This window comes from Hylobates moloch, unplaced genomic scaffold (genome assembly GCF_009828535.3).
Source record: "Hylobates moloch isolate HMO894 unplaced genomic scaffold, HMol_V3 SCAFFOLD_18, whole genome shotgun sequence".
NCBI lineage: Eukaryota > Metazoa > Chordata > Mammalia > Primates > Hylobatidae > Hylobates > Hylobates moloch.
Window position 1 is genome coordinate 79,335,354 of NW_026652293.1, and position 18,348 is coordinate 79,353,701.

The window sequence follows — 18,348 nt, forward strand, 5'->3', positions numbered from 1 at the left end:
CCAGCTACTCAAGAAGCTGAGGCATGAGAATCGCTTGAGGCCAGGAGGTGGAGGTTGCAGTGAGCTGACATTGCGCCACTGCACTCCAGCCCGGGTGACAGAATGAGACTGCGTCTCAAAAAGAACAAAATTACAAACCATTACATCTTATGACTATGCATGCAAAAATCCTCAACAAAATACTATGAAACTAAATCCAGCAACATATAAAAAGAATTGCACACCATGACCAAATGGCAAAAATCCTCAACAAAATACTATGAAACTAAATCCAGCAACATATAAAAAGAATTGCATACCATGACCAAATGGAATTTATCCTAGGGCTTCAAAGTTAGCTCAACAATGGAAATTATTGTATTAATCGTATTTTAAAATTTTCTCTGTATATATGAAAAAATATATACATATGTATAGAAGCTTTGAGACATTTACTTCCCCACATTACCAATCATGATTATGTCATAATTATGAGTAGCTAAGTCTTATATCTCCTCAGGAAAACATAGCACTATTCATTATGGCATCCTATGGAGATCTATACTTTATGACGGTTTGACGTCCTGCAGCTCACCGGGGCTATCAGATTCCTAGAGATAGCAAACAACTTGCCTTTCATATGCAAACCAACCAATCAAAGCCCATATCCCCACTACCTCCTCTATCTAACTCCTATACAGCAATCAAAGCCCACATTCCCACTACCTCCTCTAACTCCTATACAGCAATCAAAGCCCGTATCCCCAACTACCTCCTCTATCTAATTCCTATACACCAAGCCAGTACTTCCCCTGCTCTAAATCACCCGCAAGGCCAGGTACTAAACAACTAAAGACAACTCTTAAAGGTCAGAGCCCACCAAAATTATTCATACTCTCCAATCCTAAACTTGTCAAACTTGTCTCCTCTGCCTTGCCCATTCCTTCCTGCAGAAACTATGGCAAGGCTCTAAGTCCTGCTCTCTCCTTTCTTTTGCCTGTTCTTGGTACTTCCCCACGTGGCTCTGCATGGTGTGGCGTGCCCCCCTTTAACTGTAAGGCAGTTACATAAATTTTGTGGGTACCCACAAAAATAAAAAATAAAAATATAAGGCCGGGCGCAGTGGCTCACGCCTGTAATCCCAGCACTTTGGGAGGCCAAGGTGGGTGGACGCCCTGAGGTCAGGGGTTCGAGACCAGCCTGGCCAACATGGTGAAACCCTGTCTCTATTAAAAATACAAACAAAAAAATTAGCCGGGCGTGGTGAGGGTACCTGTAATCCCAGCTACTTGGGAGGCTGAGGCAGGAGAATCACTTGAACCTGGGAGGTGGAGGTTGCAGTGAGCTGAGATTGTGCCACAGCACTCTAGCCTGGGCAACAAGAGTGAAAAACCATCTCAAAAATAAATAAATAATAATAAAATAGGAATACATTTAATGAAAGAAGTACAAACCATTTACTCTGAAACATACATGACTTTTTTTTTTTTTTTTTTTTTTTTTTTTTAGGCAGGCTTTTCCCCTCTCAGCCTGGGAGTGCAGTGGTGCGATCTCAGCTCACTGCAAGCTCCGCCTCCCGGATTCACACCGTTCTCCTGCCTCAGCCTCCTGAGCAGCTGGGACTACAGGCGCCCGCCACCATGCCTGGCTAATTTTTTGTATTTTTAGTAGAGATGGGGTTTCACCGTGTTAGCCAGGATGGTCTCAATCTCCTGACCTGGTGATCCGCCCGCCTCGGCCTCCCAAAGTGCTGGGATTACAGGTGTGAGCCACCGCACCTGGCCAGCTATATGACTTTGTTGAAAGAAACTAAGAAACCAAAGACTGAAAAAACATCCTATGTTTGTGGATCAGAAGACTTAAGGTCATTTGGGAGGCAGTATTCACCAAACCAACATACAGATCCAGCGCAATCCCTAGGAGAGCCCACCTGACTTCTTTGTAGAAAATGCTGAGCCATTTTTTTTTTTTTTTTTTTTTTTGTGGAGACGGAGTCTCACTCTGTCACCCAGGCTGGAGTGCAATGGCACAGTCTCAGCTCACTGAAACCTCTGCCTCCCGGGTTCAGGCAATTCTCCCGCCCCAGCCTTCTGAGTAGCTGGGATTACAGGTGCCCCCCACCGTGCCTGGCTAATTTTTGTATTTTTCTTGGAGACAGGGTTTCACCATGTTGATCAGGCTGGTCTCGAACTCCTGACCTCAGGTGATCCATCCGTCTCGGCCTCCCAAAATGTTGGGATTACAGGCGTGAACCACCATGCCTGGCCATGATGAGCTGCTTCTAAAATTCATATGGATTGCAAAGGACCCATAGTAGCTAAAACAATCTTGAAAATGAAGAAAAAAGTAGAATTCACACTTCCTGATTTCACAACTTAATACAAACCAACAGTAATGAAGGCAGTGTGGTACTGACAAGGACAGACATACAAATTAATAGGATTGAGTCCAAAAATAAACCCTGACATCTATGGTCAGCTGATTTTCAACAAGGCTGCTAGAACCATCCAATGGGGAAAAGAAGAGCCTTTTTAAGAAATGATACTGGGAGAATTGGATAGCTATGTGAGAAAGAATGAAATTGGCTGGATGCAGTGGCTCACGCCTGTAATCTCAACTCTTTGGGCACCTAAGGTAGGGGGATAGCTTCAGGCTAGGAGTTTGAGACCAGCCTGGCAACATAGTGAGACCCTATCTCTATTTAAAAAAAAAGAAAGTTGGTCATAGTGGCATATACCTATAGCCCTAGCTATTTTGGAGGCTGAAGTACGGGGAGTGCCTGAGCCCGGGAGTTTGAGGTTACAGCGAGCTTTGATCATACCACTGCCCTCCAGCCTGGGTGACAGAGTGAGTCTCTGTCTCTTTAAAAAAAAAAAAAAAAAAAAAATTGAACTCTTACTATATACAAAATTATCTCGAATTAAAAGCCTAAATGTAAGCGCTAAAACTATAAAAGCCTTAGAAGAACAGGAGTAAATCTTCATGGCCTTGGATTGGACAAAGGATTCTTAGATATGACATCTAAAGCAAAGCAATAAAATTGCCAACATTTAAAATGTTTCTGCTTCAAAGAACACCAAGAATGTGAAAAATACAATCCACAGAGTGGGAGGAAAATTTGCAAATCATGTATCTGATAAGGATTCATATTCATAATCTATAAAGATCAGCTCAATAATAAAGATAATCCAGTTTAAAAAATGAGCAAAGAATCTGAATCGATACTTCTGCAGGAAGATACACAAATAAATACCCCTAAAAAGATGCTTGATATTAGTCACTAGAGAAATGTAAATCACAGCCACGACAGGCCACTTCACATCAGCTAGGATGACTGTAATTGGAAAGTCAGATAACAATTGTTGGCAAGGATGTGAAGAATTTGGAGCCCTTATGTACTGCTGTTGGGAATATACGTTGGCACAGCTGCTTTGGAAGACAATCTGGGAATATCTCAAATGATGAAACATAGTTACCGTATGGCTCAGCAATTCAATGCTTAGGTATATAACCAAGAGAAATGAAAACAGGCCCACACAAAAACTTGTACACAAATGTATGTAGCAGTCATTAATAGGCAAAATGCAGAACCAACTGAAGTGTCCTTCCACTGATGAACAAAACTTGTGTATCCACAAAATAGAATACTGAATATTCACTAGCCATAGAGAATGACGTTTTAATATATGCTGCAACGTGGGTGGACCTTGACAACATGCTGTGTGAAAGCAGCCAGTCACAAAAGACTACATATGACTCCACTCACAGGAAACTTTCACCTAGGAAGGGAAATCTGCAGGGCACATTAGTGGTTGCTTAGGGATGGGAAATAGGGCAACTAAAAGGTGCAGAAATTCTTAGGTGATGAAATGTTCTGAAATTGACTGTGGTGACTGTTGCACATATCAACATATTTAAAACCATTGAATTGTACACTTTGAATTGTAGTACCTCAAAGTTGTTTAAAAGATTATGGTGAAAAACAAAGCAGCTAAAATAGTTGTCAGGCACTGTGCTCTGCGATACACTTATTTTCTCTGTTACTTACAATAGCAATCTTGTGAAGTGTCAAGAGCCCATTTTACAGATGAACTGAGGCCCAGAGAATATACTGTCTGAGAATATATTGCTTTATTTTTATTTTTGAGACAGTCTCACTCTGTCGCCCAGGCTGGAGTGCAGTGGTGTGATCTTGGTTCACTGCAGCCTCCACCTCCCGGATTAAAGCAACTCTCGTGTCTCAGCCTCCCAAGTAGCTGGGACTACAAGTGTGCATGACCATACCTGGCTAATTTTTGTATTTTTAGTAGAGACGGGGTTTCACCATGTTGGCCAGGCTGGCCTTGAACTCGGCCTCCCAAAGTGCTGGGATTACAGGTGTGAGCCACTGTACCCAGCAATATATTGCTTCTTGTAATGAAAGTGCCATAAAGTAGGTTCTCTGATCCCACAATGAACATAAGCGCTAGATATGGAGTTAGAAAATTAGGCAGTGTCCAGGTCACCTAGGCCCTGTAAACTGCAAAATTCTATTTTTAACAAACTGAAAGGTTTTGAGCAGAGAGCTCCATGATACTAGTGTTTTTCTCTTACTGCTATATGAAGAATGCATTGGGGATGGCAAGTTCACGTAGGAGGTACTGCAGTTGTCTAGGTAGGATGATCTGTCACTGTCTACAGTAGTCCTCCCTTGTCCGCAGTTTCACTTTCTGTGGTTTGTTACGAGCAGTCAACCAGAATCTGAAAACACGAAATGGAAAATTCCAGAAATAAACAACTTGTGTTTTAAATTGTGCCACCAGTCTGAGAAGTGTGTGAAAATCTCACGCCATCCCACTGTCCTGCCTGGACGTGAATCATCCTTGTCTAGCATATCCACGTAGAGCCGCTTAGTAACCATCTTGGTTACCAGATGGGCATGGTGGCACTGCAATGCTTGTGCCCTTATGTTACTTAATCATGGCCCCGAAGTACTTATACACTACCATAGGTATGTACGTACAGGAAAAAAATGTGGTGTATATATAGGGTTAGGTTCTACCTGTGGTTTCAGGAATTCACTGGGGGCCTTAGAAGATAGCCCCTGTGGGCACAGAGAAAGCACTCGCTGTACCTTCAAGCTATCTATCTCCCGAATCCATCCTCTTTACTCCTTGCTTAGACTATTCTAGTCTAAGCTAGTCAACTTTGGTGGTGAACTTGAATAAAATGCAATCCTTCTGTAAAGGGAACCTAAAGGTTCTGTAAATACATGACTGTTTTAGTGCCTAATCCTACAAATCCTTATTTGCAGTTATTCATGCTGGCAATATTAGAGGCCAGTGAAAACGACTGCAGGAATAACCATTTGCATTGTTGATGAAGGTCTGGTTGGGCCAAAGTAGTTAATATACTGGTCACAAATTGATTCTTTGGCATTTTTTGATCAGTTGCCTTAGAAGCCATGCTACTTTAGAAGCCTTAAATAGCAGCCACACTTAAAGTTACCTAGTTATACAGGTAACTGGAGTTACATAACTACATAGCTGTGCCCAGCTGTTGAAATACTTTGCACAATATAGATGAATACAGAGGCACAGGACAGACAGAACTGATGCCAACTGAAGATGTACAAAGTAATACTAATAATGCAATATTATCAAAAAGCAGCAAGTTGTAGAAGTGGGCGGCGGGGGGAAGACCTCAATAAGGTCAATCCATTGTAGCCCATTCAGGACCAGGTCTTTGCATGTTGTTCTGTCGAGCAAGTCTTGATCGACATTTTACAAACCCTTTATAGTCCTCTCAAATGCTTCTATCTAGGAAGCCTTCAACATCTATCCAGGCAGAATTAACTATACCTGATCTGAGTATACTGTTTACCTTACTTACTACTATGATACTATCTTTCTGAGTGTATTGTTTACCTTACTACTATGATACTAAGCACCTTAGTTTAACCAATGCTTTGATCATCAGATACATGGTTGCTACAAGGTCCGAGAATATCATTCATGTGCTATCCTAAAATGTTGTAGCAACACATTTGAATGAGCAGTGTTTTTATTCAAGCTATATAAAGACATTTATACATAAGTACATACATTCATTTAAAATATATATAAAGTTCATTTAGAACAGGCAATTTGTTTGCTTATGATCTACATTCACAGAGGGGAAAAAAAGTACATTTATTAAAAACAGGTACCACACATCTATATTCACCAAATTGCGTTGGTTTAAAAAAGTATTAACTTGACATACATTGCATCCATGTTTATTGTGCTACTTGCGCAAACGAGTAAAATTGTTTACTGAATTATGTTTAGCTCTTTATTCATTTAACAAGTTCATTTAAATAAGTTCAATATTCCATAAATGACAAGCAGCTTAAATACAAGTTTGATAACTATCATTAAAAAAGTAATAAAATCAAAGTCAGTGAAATTTTCAACAAGGCAGCGTAACATCCATCACTAACCTGACTGACTAAAAGGCCGCACTCGCACTGCTACTTTCACGCTGTCAACACTTGGCGTAGGCATTTTCATCAATTTCTCATTATCCGTATTATTTGGTAGAAAAATAAATGCAGAAAGCACACTGCGTATGCTTCACATTAAAACATTAAAAGCTAGCCCACAAAAGCAGTTCGTTTCTAGATGATCAATTGTTAATAGTCCATTCATTACACGCTAACCGGTTATAAATCATTTTACAACACTTATTTATTGATGAATGTTAGAGCCTACATCAAGTATCATTGCTTAATTGCACACAGTTGTACTGTAGAGAACAGGGCGTGTGTTTTTTCTCTTCTACATCTACGCTGTCTCTCCCAACCTCAATAATGTGTGCCTGAGGTCCTGTGAGAATTTGCCAGTTTTAAAACCTGAATAGTAAGGGATTTCTGTGGTTCAGTAGCAAGCTCCTTCACAGCAATATTATAAAAATTTGTTCAGACATCTCATCCTATCAATCAATATTAGGCACATACAAGATGCACTCAATATCCATAAACAGATTTATTTTACATTTTCCTTTGTCAAACCCTTTGATAAGGTTGCAAGTGAGCAGTGAACCGGTCAATCTAACCTGGATTAGTCTTTGACTAATTAAGACTTTAAAGAGCCTTTAAGCTTGCTGAATAAGAGATGCCAACATTATAGTTAACCAATACTTGGATTATTCATTTGAGGTAGATTACACAAAATTTGTGAAACTACAAAGATGGCAAAATTACATGCCCATAATTCAATTTTAACATAGCCAAAAACAAAAAAATACATTTTATGATTAGAAATCTGAATCACAGAATCAAAGTGCATAAATTATAAAATAGTAACTGTAAAAAGAAATATCAATACTTCAATCATCCCCATTTTAACACTGGTCTAGTATTTTAATTATAGAGAAAATGAGACCAATGAGCATATAAAACTATTTAAACAGATATCCCCTCCCTTTCAAAAATCCAAGACACAAACGACTGTGAAGTACACATTTTATTTAACATTCCATTAATAAGCCATATTTACATATATAAATGTATGAAGTCTTAATATAAAATAGAAAAATTGCCTGGACTGAAACAATCACTCCATATGGAGTTACTTTACTTATTGAAGACCTTCTGTTTACATAAAAATTTACAATAATTTATATAAATTATTTTCTTCCAAACTAGATATTTAATAATCTACACTATTCTGATGACTTTACAAATAGGTGTACATTAAAAACTCCCCAAGAAATTACAGCATTTTTCTGCGTAAAATTTGCTTTGGATAGGAAGACAGTTTCTTTCTGTTCCTTCCAAGACCTGTTCCTGTCACTTCTGTAGTTTTTCTTGGTTTGCTCTTGACTCCGTCAACTGGGCTAGCCAAGGGGGAAATCAGCCGAATTTCTACGGGAGGTGGTGACCAAGCACTTTCTTTTTCTGTGTTTCTGAAGAAAAAAGATATGATCAAGTACAAATAAACACATTATGCTATAAAATAAAACTGGCTTCCCAACACGTTGAGAAAAACCTTAGGGACTGCTTAGTGCTTTCATTTTATAAAAGATGTAATGGTTTCAAGAGAACTGAAGTGAAGCTTTGTCATATAAGCTAATCAGAAGCAGAGTTCAGGTTTCATTAAGGGTAATTTTTTCCTTTTTGATCAGAATATTTACAAACAATTATTCAATTATTGAATTTTCCTCTAAATGTTTCAAATGTATGAAAAAATACTGCTGGATCACAAGGATGGGCCGAGTACCAGTTGTCAGCCCAGGGGATGAGAGCCCCGCAGGCCCATGTGGCATGTCAGAAATGTCAATCATCAAACACCAGCAATTAGCAAAGATGCACAGAATTTCACAAACATGAGTTTCTCACACAGATACACCAGTTTATATGTACACAGTGATATTAGCCATAGTGTCATTAAATCTGTTTTTAAATAAAATGTATCAACTTGTGCTTTTATTAAATTCAACCATGCCTACTAAGCATAGCATAAACAAGTTACTGTGTAACAAATATATCTGAAATGGAGTAATTTTCCCATGGATGCAGTTTTATTGCTTTTTGTAAAATAACTGCAGGATTTTAAAGTGTATAATTGTTTTTTACTAATAGTTACCTAACTTTCCTGACAAAGAGGTAAACCATCCCACTTCCCTCCCTACTTTGTTTTTCTGCAAAAACCAGAAAGATCCACTGGGAACTAAACTGCCCCGACCCTACCATCCTCCTTTTATTATTTTATTTTATTTTTATTTTTTTTTTTGAGACAAAGTCTCGGTCTGTCACCCAGGCTGGAAGTGCAGTGGCGTGATCTCGGCTCACTGCAACCTCCGCCTCCTGGGTTCAAGTGATTCTCCTGCCTCAGCCTCTGGAGTAGCTGGGACTACAGGCGCCCACCACCACGTCCAGCTAATTTTTTTTTTTTTTTTTTTTTTTCAGTAGAGACAGGGTTTCATCATCTTGGCCAGGCTGGTCTTGAACTCCTGACTTGTGATCCACCCGCCTTGGCCTCCCAAAGTGCTGGGATTACAGGCGTGAGCCACCACGCCCGACCTCCCATGTTCCTTTTAAAAGGACTGGGCTTTCATGCTATTAATATATAAAGAAATCCACCTTCAGCAGTGAAATCTAACAATGCCAGGGAGCCAGTGCTCGTAAATGCCCCTGAGAATCTTTTCTGATGAGCTTAATTTCCTTTTTGTAAAATTAAGGGTCTTCTCAAATCTAATTTTGAGAAACAAATGGATAAAAATTACAGAACAAGGCTGGGCAGTGGCTCACACCTGTAATCCAAGTACTATGGGAGGCCAAGGCAGGCAGATCACTTGAGGCCAGGAGTTTGAGACCAGCCTGGTCAACATGATAAAATGCTGTCTCTATTAAAAATACAAAAATTAGCCAGGTGTGGTGGTGGGCGCCTGTAGTCCCAGCTACTCGGGAGGCTGAGGTATGAGAATCACCTGAACCTGGGAGGCAGAGGCTGCAGTAAGCTGAAATCACACCACTGCACTCCAGCCTTGGCGACAGAGCGAGACTGTCTCAATCAATCAATCAATCAATCAATCAAGAACAGAAAAGAAAGTCATACTTGCTTGCTTGTTTTGTTTTTGACGTCCTGATTTGTTTCGCTTTTGGCTTTCCCACAGTTTCTACTGATTGTGCATCATCTTTCTATGGGTTAAACATTTTAAAAAGTATTAAACACGAATCTAATTTTAAAACTTCTATGCTGAGGCAAGGAATACTATAGCCAAACACTGCTGATGAATTCAAACTCGCCAAATGCAACACTGACTCCTTTTCTCATACTTTTTAGTAGAAACCTGAGTTATTAGGCCTGTTCTTTATTCCTCATTCCTACAATTCAACTAATCTCCAAGTTATGATCAGTTTTATTTTTGAATGTTTCCACTGTCCACTGCCCTCTCCAAGTTATAATCAGTTTTATTTTTGAATGTTTCCACTGTCCACTGCCCTTCTGTACCCACTCCCTTTGTCCATATCCAGGTTCTCACTTTCTAAGAAGTAGACAAACAGAGACTATTGTTTCCTACCCACATTTCATCTTTCACAGAAACTACCTGTAATACACACATGGCTATTCACAATGAACACTCCTCATCTGCCTGCCATTGCCATGCTCTGAGCCTTTGCAGCTGCCATTTACTCTGGCGGGAGGAATGCCTGTCTCCTCTAACCTCGGTCTATAAAGTATTTGAAATAATTGTTTTCATCTCTTCCATGAAACTGTGTATCTCAGTTGAACTGTAGGTACCTGACAGACAAGGAATTTGCCTGAATTATTCTTGTGTAATTTGCCCTTGCAGAGTAGCAGACTCATGGCAGATAATCCAATAAATGCTTATGAATTAACATTTATAAACATAAGGGACTCGCACACAATCCCTCAACTATTCCTTTAAAAAACACCCAGGTAATTCTGATGGACACTAGAATTTAAAAACTCTTCCACAAACAGGTAATTTAAACTGTAACTGTCAGTAAAATATCATCAGTAACATACCACAGATGTGTCTTAAAGGTAGGGAGGGTCTCCAAAGGGGTAGATAAGACCGTTTTGGCTTTTAATATACATGACTGTTATCTTTAAGACATTTATTTAAATAATAAACAAAATTTAAAATCATTAAAATTTAAATAAAATTAAAATGATTTTATTAAAACATTTGTTAAAAAAATAAAAAGTATGTTTTAACAAACATACAAATAAAATCATGCATTTCTTACCAGTTCATCTTCAAGCTTGTTCTTATTAGATGTGTTTTTTTGTCTGCTCCTTAAAGCAGGAGGTGAGATGACAAACTGAGAAGATAAATCCGAAACTAATTCTTTCAGCTGCGCAGGAACCTCTATTTTTTTAGCTAAAAAAAGTTGAAAAAACTGTAACTGTATCCTTATATGTGCACATATATATAAACACAATAAAAACCTGGAACAAATTATGTATTTTAGAAAGATGCAAACGTCCCCAAACCTGGAAACCATTAGTATTGTAACCTAATTATCCATGTCAGCAGAGAAACGACAGGAAAAATCCCAACATCATTTGGGTGAGCCAAATGTGTAGGACTACTGAATGCTTCAAACTAGAAAGTGCTACAATATAAAGACAGGCCATGAAAGCAGGTACAGAACTGTTTAGTCTATTTCTTTTAATCCTTACTGCTCCTCAAGCATTCTGGGGAGGGAAAGCATTAATCCTATATGTAACCTGAGCTAGTCTGTGCCATAACTACTGCTATTCCAGAGACGTTATTTACAAAGTAGGTTTTTTATTTTCAAAAAAGAGAAACTGTAGCCACCTCATTTTGAACTACTTGTTCCAGCCAAAGGAACAGAAAAGTTCATCTCCACAAAAGGAGAAAGTGCCAGGTGCAGTGGCTCACAATTGTAATTCCAGCACTTTGGGAGGCTGAGGCAGGAGGACGGCTTAAGGCCAGGAGTTCAAGACCAGCCTGATCAACAAAGTGAGAGCCCTGTCTCTACAAAAAATTTTAAAAAGATTAGCCGATGTGGTGGTGCACGCCTGGGGTGTCAGCTATTTGGGAGGCTGAGGCAGGAGGATCACCTGAGCCTGGGAAGTTGAGGCTACAGTGAGCCATGATTGTGCCACTGCACTCCAGCCTGGGTAACACAGTGAAAAGCTAACAGGAAGATATTCCACAGAAAAATAAAAATGGTTTAAACAACAATGGGTTTAAAATAAGGAATTAAAAACATTTACCACACAGACTTTTTTTTTTTTTTTAAACTATAGGGCCCCCATATTAAAAGCAATTATCAATATAATTACAGAGGAGCACCGTTCAGTTTAACCGGTCTGCCAGAATAAATCCCAGCTTCTGGACTTACTGTGAGACCAGAATTAAGTAACTTAGAGCTGTCTGTGCATCAGTTTCTATAAAATAGGGTTAATAATAGCATCTATCTCAAAGTTGTTCTGAGGATGAAAGTAGCAGAACAATGTGTGGCAGCATGGTAGGTGGTAAGTGCTCTACAGATGTTTGCATTTGTTACTTCAAGAATATCATTTACAAACCCTTGAAATAAAATCATAGTTCAATGTTATTTCAGCTACTGGGACAGTCAAGAGTTCTATCAGATATCAAATTCTGCTTTTAAAGCATGATTCTTTAAAAAAAACTTTTTTGTGGGTATAGAGTGGGTATATATAAGCGCATAATTCTTAAAAAAAGAAAAAATAGAGTTGATATCAGATATCAGAAATATATAATCTCTGCTTCCAGCTTGTAAATGGCAATGGCTAGGTCTACTGGTGGTCTCTCTCTTGGCTTCAAGAAACAGATGAACAAAAACATTTCTACGAAAATTATACATTCTATAAGTCTCTACTAGGCTACCTGAAAAAACAATTTATTTCACTTTTCATAATCTTCACCTAAGCTTTCCTACTCCATTTCAAAGGAATATATAAGGAAATACAAAAATATACTATCACATGCAAAAATAGCCTCCGCCATTTTTTCCATATGCTTCTATTATAGTACAGATGAGACTTTCTTGAGTATATGTCAATTCTTTACCCATCTCTGTTTTGAGGATTAAGGAGTTCAAAAGACCTAGGTTCAAACCCAACCGTGTGCTAGCAAATGACTCTGAAAATTCAAAGAGAGCTCTGATTTGCAGCATTTGCTGATTTCTAAGGTGTAAATCTGTCTCCTGTGGCCAATGCAAACCATGGCTGGGTTACAAGTTCTTGGATATTTAACAATTGGCTCTTACCAGCCAGTAGTAGCAGTAGTGGCTCCAGGACAACACATCTTATTCCCTGGGTGATGTGAGTGCACAGTCTCAATGAACTTCAGTTTCCTCAATGAGGACAGAAGGAAGTAAAAGTACCTACACTTCACTGGGTTGAAGTGGGAATCAAATGATATATGAATGTCATGTATCTAGTATGGCCTTAGGTATATAGCAGGCCCTTCTTAATATTTGTTGGATGAAATGTGGTTTCATATTCATTTAGTAAAACACAGAATTCTAAGATCGTTTCTTTGCTATGTTCAATAAAATAAAGGACCACCTCTAGCCTTCCAATCATACAGTATACCTACACCCAGTCTTCTCTGCACCTGCATCCCTATGTAAAAACGAAGTTTAGAATATAAATAGGCACAAGGGACAGAAAGTATGGTAACAGTATAAAGGGCAGAGGAAGATAGGAAGCTATGTCCTAGAGTGGTCATTGCTTTGTTAAAGTCGTGAATACTCATAAGAACCGCTGTAAGGTATGCACTACCACATTCATTCTAGGAGGAGGAAACAAGGCTCATAAAGGTTCAATGATTTTCTGTCCAGCTAGTAAGTGGCAGAAATGAGAGATCTCAATCCCAAGTTTCTTATCCCAATCCCATCATCTCCTTCTAGAAGGTGCCTATTTTTAATATTAAAAAATCTGAAAGCAATTCAAATACCCAATAGAAGAGGGTTTAAACAATCTGTGGCACATTTGTGAGATGAAATGTCAATATGAAAAAAAAGATTACGTTTAAGATTTTGAAATATATATACATATAGATACACATACATACATATATACATACATATATTTTGGGGGGGGGTGGGGAGGTGACAGGATCTCAATCTGTCACCTGGGCTGGAGCACAATGGTGTGATGGCTCACTGCAACCTCAACCTCCCGGGCTCAAGCCATCCTCACACCTCAGCCTCCCAAGTAGCTGGGACTATAGGTGCAGCCACCATATGCCCAAATCATTAAAATTTTTCTTTTGTAGAGATGGGGTCCCACTAAGTTGCCCAGGCTGGTTGGATTTTGAAGAATATTTAAGATTAACTGAAGGCTGGGAACAGTGGCTCATGCCTATAATCCCAGCACTTTGGGAGGCCAAGGCGGGTGGATTTTCCGAGGTCAGGAGTTTGAGACTAGCCTGGCCAACATGGCGAAACCCTGTCTCTACTAAAAATACAAAAAAATGACCCGGGCGTGGTGGCAGGCGCCTGTAATCCCAGCTACTGGGGAGGCTGAGGCAGGAGAATTGTTTGAACCCAGGAGGCAGAGGTTGCAGTGAGCCAAGATCGCACCATTGTACTCCAGCCTGGGTAACAACAGCCAAACTCTATCTCAGAAAAAAAAAAAAAAAGGAACTGAAAATGCTCATGAAATAAGTAGGGGGACAAAAGCAGAATATATGCATGTACATAAACTGCAGGTTTTTAAAAACCAACCATACATATGTAGCTGGAATGATATATAGGAAAATGTGAATAGTGATTCTTTCGATGGCTGGATTATATACTTCTATTTTCTAGTTTTCAGTAAGTAGGCATGAATTGTTTTTGTTTTGAGACATGGTCTTGCTCTGTTGCCCAGGCTGGAGTGCAGTGGCACACGATCATGGCTCACTGCAGCCTCAAACTCTCATGCTCAAGTGATCTTCCTGCTTTAGCCTCCCAAGTAGCTGGGACCACAAGCCCTTGCCACCAGGTCTGGCTAATTTTTGTACTTTTTGTAGAGATGGGGTTTTTTTGGCCATGTTGCTGCATGTATTTTTAGTTTAACAGAAAAAAGTTAAAATTAGTAGGTACAGAAATGAAAAATATGTAAATATGACAAAAATCAGAATTACTGAGATGTTTGCTAAGCTCTAACAAAATAACTCTCACTTTTGGTGGTTACTATATTTCTCCAGGTCCTGAGGAGTGTATAAGTTATGTTAATGACTTCCTGCCACTCCCTGACAATAAAATGTTTTTCATTTTAACTTTTTAATAACACCTTAATATAATGAACTTAAAAAAAGTTGGCTAAAATATCACACATTCTGTCATTTCATTCTCCTTCACGCAAAACATAGGTATATCCACACTTTACTAACGCTATGAAGAAATTAAGTTATACTACCAAAATCGAAGATCTAATTAAACATTTTCTGAGTGACGAGGGGAGAGGAGGATCCCCTATAGCTACGTATCATTTTTAGGACAAATGATCAATTGTTACGAGGAGAGTCATTTTCCTGGGCTCAAACTGTATCGGTACAAGTCATCTACTTTATTTATTTATTTACGTATTTATTTTTTTGAGACAGGTCTCGCTCTGTCGCCCAGGCTGGAGTGCAGTGGTGCAATCTTGGATCACTGCAAGCTCTGCCTCCCGGGTTCACACCATTCTCCTGCCTCAGCCTCCCGAGTAGCTGGGACTACAGGCGCCTGCCACCACGCCCGGCTAATTTTTTTGTATTTTTTTTAGTAGTGTTAGCCAGGATGGTCTCGATCTCCTGATCTCGTGATCCACCCGCCTCGGCCTCCCAAAGTGCTGGGATTACAGGCGTGAGCCACCCTGCCCGGCCAAGTCATCTACTTTATTTATAAGGTCCTGAACTGCTTTGCTGAAATTCAAATATTAAACTGTAACTTAAATTATCAACTACATGGCTGGGTGTGGTGGCTCACGCCTGTAATCCCAACACTTTGGGAGGCTGGGGCGGGTGGATCACTTGAGGTCAGGAATTGAAGATCAGCCTGGCCACCATGGCAAAATGCTGTCTCTACAAATACAAAAAATTAGCCAGGCCTGTAATCCCAGCTACTAGGGAGGCTGAGGTAGGAGAATCGCTTGAACCCAGGGGGCAGAGGTTGCAGTGAGCTGAGATCATGCCACTGCGCTCCAACCTGGGTGACAGAGTGAGACTCTACCTCAAAATAAACAAAAAACACAAAAAAACCCTACATTTTGTTTACCTAACCATTAACAAACACTTTTACAGAGAGTTACTCTGATGGGATCTATTCAGCCACACCAGTGTCTTAACTTTTTAGACATGTTTAAAATTTTATTACTGCAGATATATTGTGTATCTATCTGTTTGTATTCTTAATGCATATATGTGCTCCCTTTGGGGAGACAGATCACCCCTGTTGAGAAGGTCTGACCTACACCAACCAAATACAGTCCTTAGCTCACCAGTGACAATGAAGGATGGCCTCACTGAAGATGAGGGCATGTAGGTGGGCCAGTTTGTGGGCAACAGTGAATATGGATTGAAATAATTTCTGTATCTTAATAAAAAGCTACTGGTGTTTCCCTTCACAACAATTTCGGGTTGTGGGGATCACTAGGGTGTGAGCCAAATGCAGCAGTACACAGGAGATTAAAATACTGACTCCATTTTGGAAGAAAATTAATTAAAAGTCACTTATAATTTATAAAAGTCACAGAAGAGAAATTATACTATTCTAAAAAATAAATCTATGTTACGTGAGTTACAGGATTTAAGTCACGTTAACCATACTGAATAACTGAACTCAAACTTTGAAACATGAAACCTTTAAACTTTACTACTAAAAGATCAATTCTGGTTTGAGGGGAAAGGGGAAAAATTCCCTATAAAACCATTTTTAGGACAAATAATCAACCAAATTTTAAGCTGAAGAGTGACTGAGATGAAAAACTGTTTTGCAGAGAAAGAAAAGTACCTTTTGCTTTCCTTGGAACTTCTGACGCTGGAGAAAATAAAGGCTCATTGTTTGGTTCAGAAAGGTCTGGCAACAAGATGGCCTTGCTAGAGCGAGTCCTGGTGCTGCGGGATGATTTAGTGAAGGAAGCCGTGGCGAGCAATCTTTCTTCCTGGTCATTTGTTTCTTTATGTGTCATTTCATCTGTGCGTTCTTCTGATACTGAGTGCAATGAACGTTTTTGGCTTTGACTTTCAGTCTTTTTTGTAAGTTTTTTCTTAGAGCTCATCACCATCAAAAGTTCCTCGTTTGGCACTAAAATGGATTTTCCTAAAGCTTGTTTTCCAACATCAATATTTTCACTTTTAGCTGGGGTATTTCTTGTAGATCTCCTTTTAATGCCAGGAGCTTCTTTCTTCTTGGGGCTTCTCTCTTCCTTAACGGCCTTAGATCCTACATCTTCAGATGGATTGACTTTTCTTGGTCTACCACGTTTTCTGGGTATGGCAGACATACCAAATTCTGCTTCAAGAGTCAACTGAGATGACTCGAGGCTGGAGTCTTCTCTCACATCTGATGGACTCACTTCTCTCCCTCTGACCCTTCTAATACGTTTCATAGGCAGCTGCTCGTCACTGGATTTATCATCTTGCTTATTTCCTGTATTTTCAGAAGCATCTAAATTAGCACTTCTCAATTTTCTGATCGTTCTGCTAGGACTTGTTACCGTACTAACTTTTAGATCATTTATAATTTCAACACTTTCCTGATTTTCTACAGATCTTTTAATTCTTCTAGGAGTCCTTTTTGTAACAGATGAAACCTTAACTTCTTTTTTAATAGTTTCTTCAGCTGCTGGTTCCAACAGCTGAGATGATTTTAATCTTTTTGATTCCCTACCTGTAGTGATCTGTAATTCTTGTTCCACAGAACTGGTGTTTTCTAGTATGTCCTGATTAACTTCTTTCTTTCTCCTTCCTCTCCTAGGCGTAAGAGAATTTTGAGGTATTTGCTGGTTCTGAGATATTCCTCTGACATCAGAATAGGTGTTTTCAGAAGCTTCAGAAATTTCTTTTGCCTTTCTAGTTTTCTTCCTAACTGACTGCCCTGGCATCTTAGGAGTAGCAACATCTGCTGATGCTTCCTGTTGTGCCGATTTGACATTCACGTTTTGGATACGTTGTCCTCTCGTACGAGTTTTAGAGGAAATCACGTCATCAACCTGGCTGACATTCATAGTCATTGTGCTTGTTTCCTGAGCAGTCTTAAATGCAGATTTGACTAACTTAGTGGGACACATTATGTTTTGGCTCACTAAAGGTATCGTTTCATGAATGGACTGTTCCATTGTATCTGAAGTAATTTCTTTACTTCTTGTGTCTTTAATTACATCTAGTAAATTTTCTGCAATTGCTACTTTAATAGGTTCAGGCACATATGGTAAAGTCTCTACTTTTTGGGACTTTTGGTCACTAGTTATGGCAGATGGCAAATGTGCAACTTGTCCATGATTATCATTTTCCCCACTGCAAACAAGCTTTTCTTCAGTTGCTGTGTTAGCTGCTTTAGGTAACACATCAGATGATGCAAAATCACCTGGCTCAGCTTCTCCTTCTTCACCTTCCAGTATCAAGGTAAAGTTGCTTTGAGCCACAAAAAGTTCCCCATCTACTTCAGCAGTGTCACATTCAGCAGTGTCTTTATTATCAGCTAAGTCACAAAACTGTTGGTCAATGGTATCAAAATTGTACTGAAGCTTAAGTGTTCCAGAGGGATATAACTCATTAAATGAAAGATTCCTAGCCTCTTCTGAATCTTGAGCTTCGAGCTTTTCCTGTTCAATCACCTAAATGAATTAAAGATAAGAGACTGGTTAAAGAACTTTAATATATGTTTTAACTTGAAGCACACAGGTTTTTGAT

At 39.3% G+C, this 18,348-nt stretch overlaps 2 protein-coding genes across 6 annotated transcripts in view; both read right to left on the reverse strand.

The window, feature by feature from the left end:
• LOC116457454 (kinesin-like protein KIF28P) overlaps window positions 1-6,512 on the reverse strand; it is an 87,657-nt gene extending 81,145 nt beyond the window's left edge. The window contains 1 exon segment of the mRNA XM_058430507.1: window positions 6,440-6,512. Coding sequence (XP_058286490.1) covers window positions 6,440-6,509 — 70 coding nt within the window. The 5' untranslated portion in view covers window positions 6,510-6,512.
• Window positions 6,513-7,445: 933 nt separating this feature from the next.
• Window positions 7,446-18,348, reverse strand: part of AHCTF1 (AT-hook containing transcription factor 1) — a 254,423-nt gene continuing 243,520 nt past the window's right edge. For 3 of the 5 annotated variants that reach the window (XM_058430671.1, XM_032137482.2, XM_058430669.1), the window contains 4 exons: window positions 16,448-18,272; window positions 10,718-10,851; window positions 9,558-9,640; window positions 7,446-7,905 (listed from right to left, as the gene is read on the reverse strand). In XM_058430671.1, coding sequence (XP_058286654.1) covers window positions 7,713-7,905; window positions 9,558-9,640; window positions 10,718-10,851; window positions 16,448-18,272 — 2,235 coding nt within the window. In that variant the 3' untranslated portion in view covers window positions 7,446-7,712. Of the gene's footprint in view, window positions 7,906-9,557; window positions 9,641-10,717; window positions 10,852-16,447; window positions 18,273-18,348 lie in introns of those variants that run through there. The other 2 variants (XM_058430670.1, XR_009210793.1) reach the window with 2 other exon arrangements.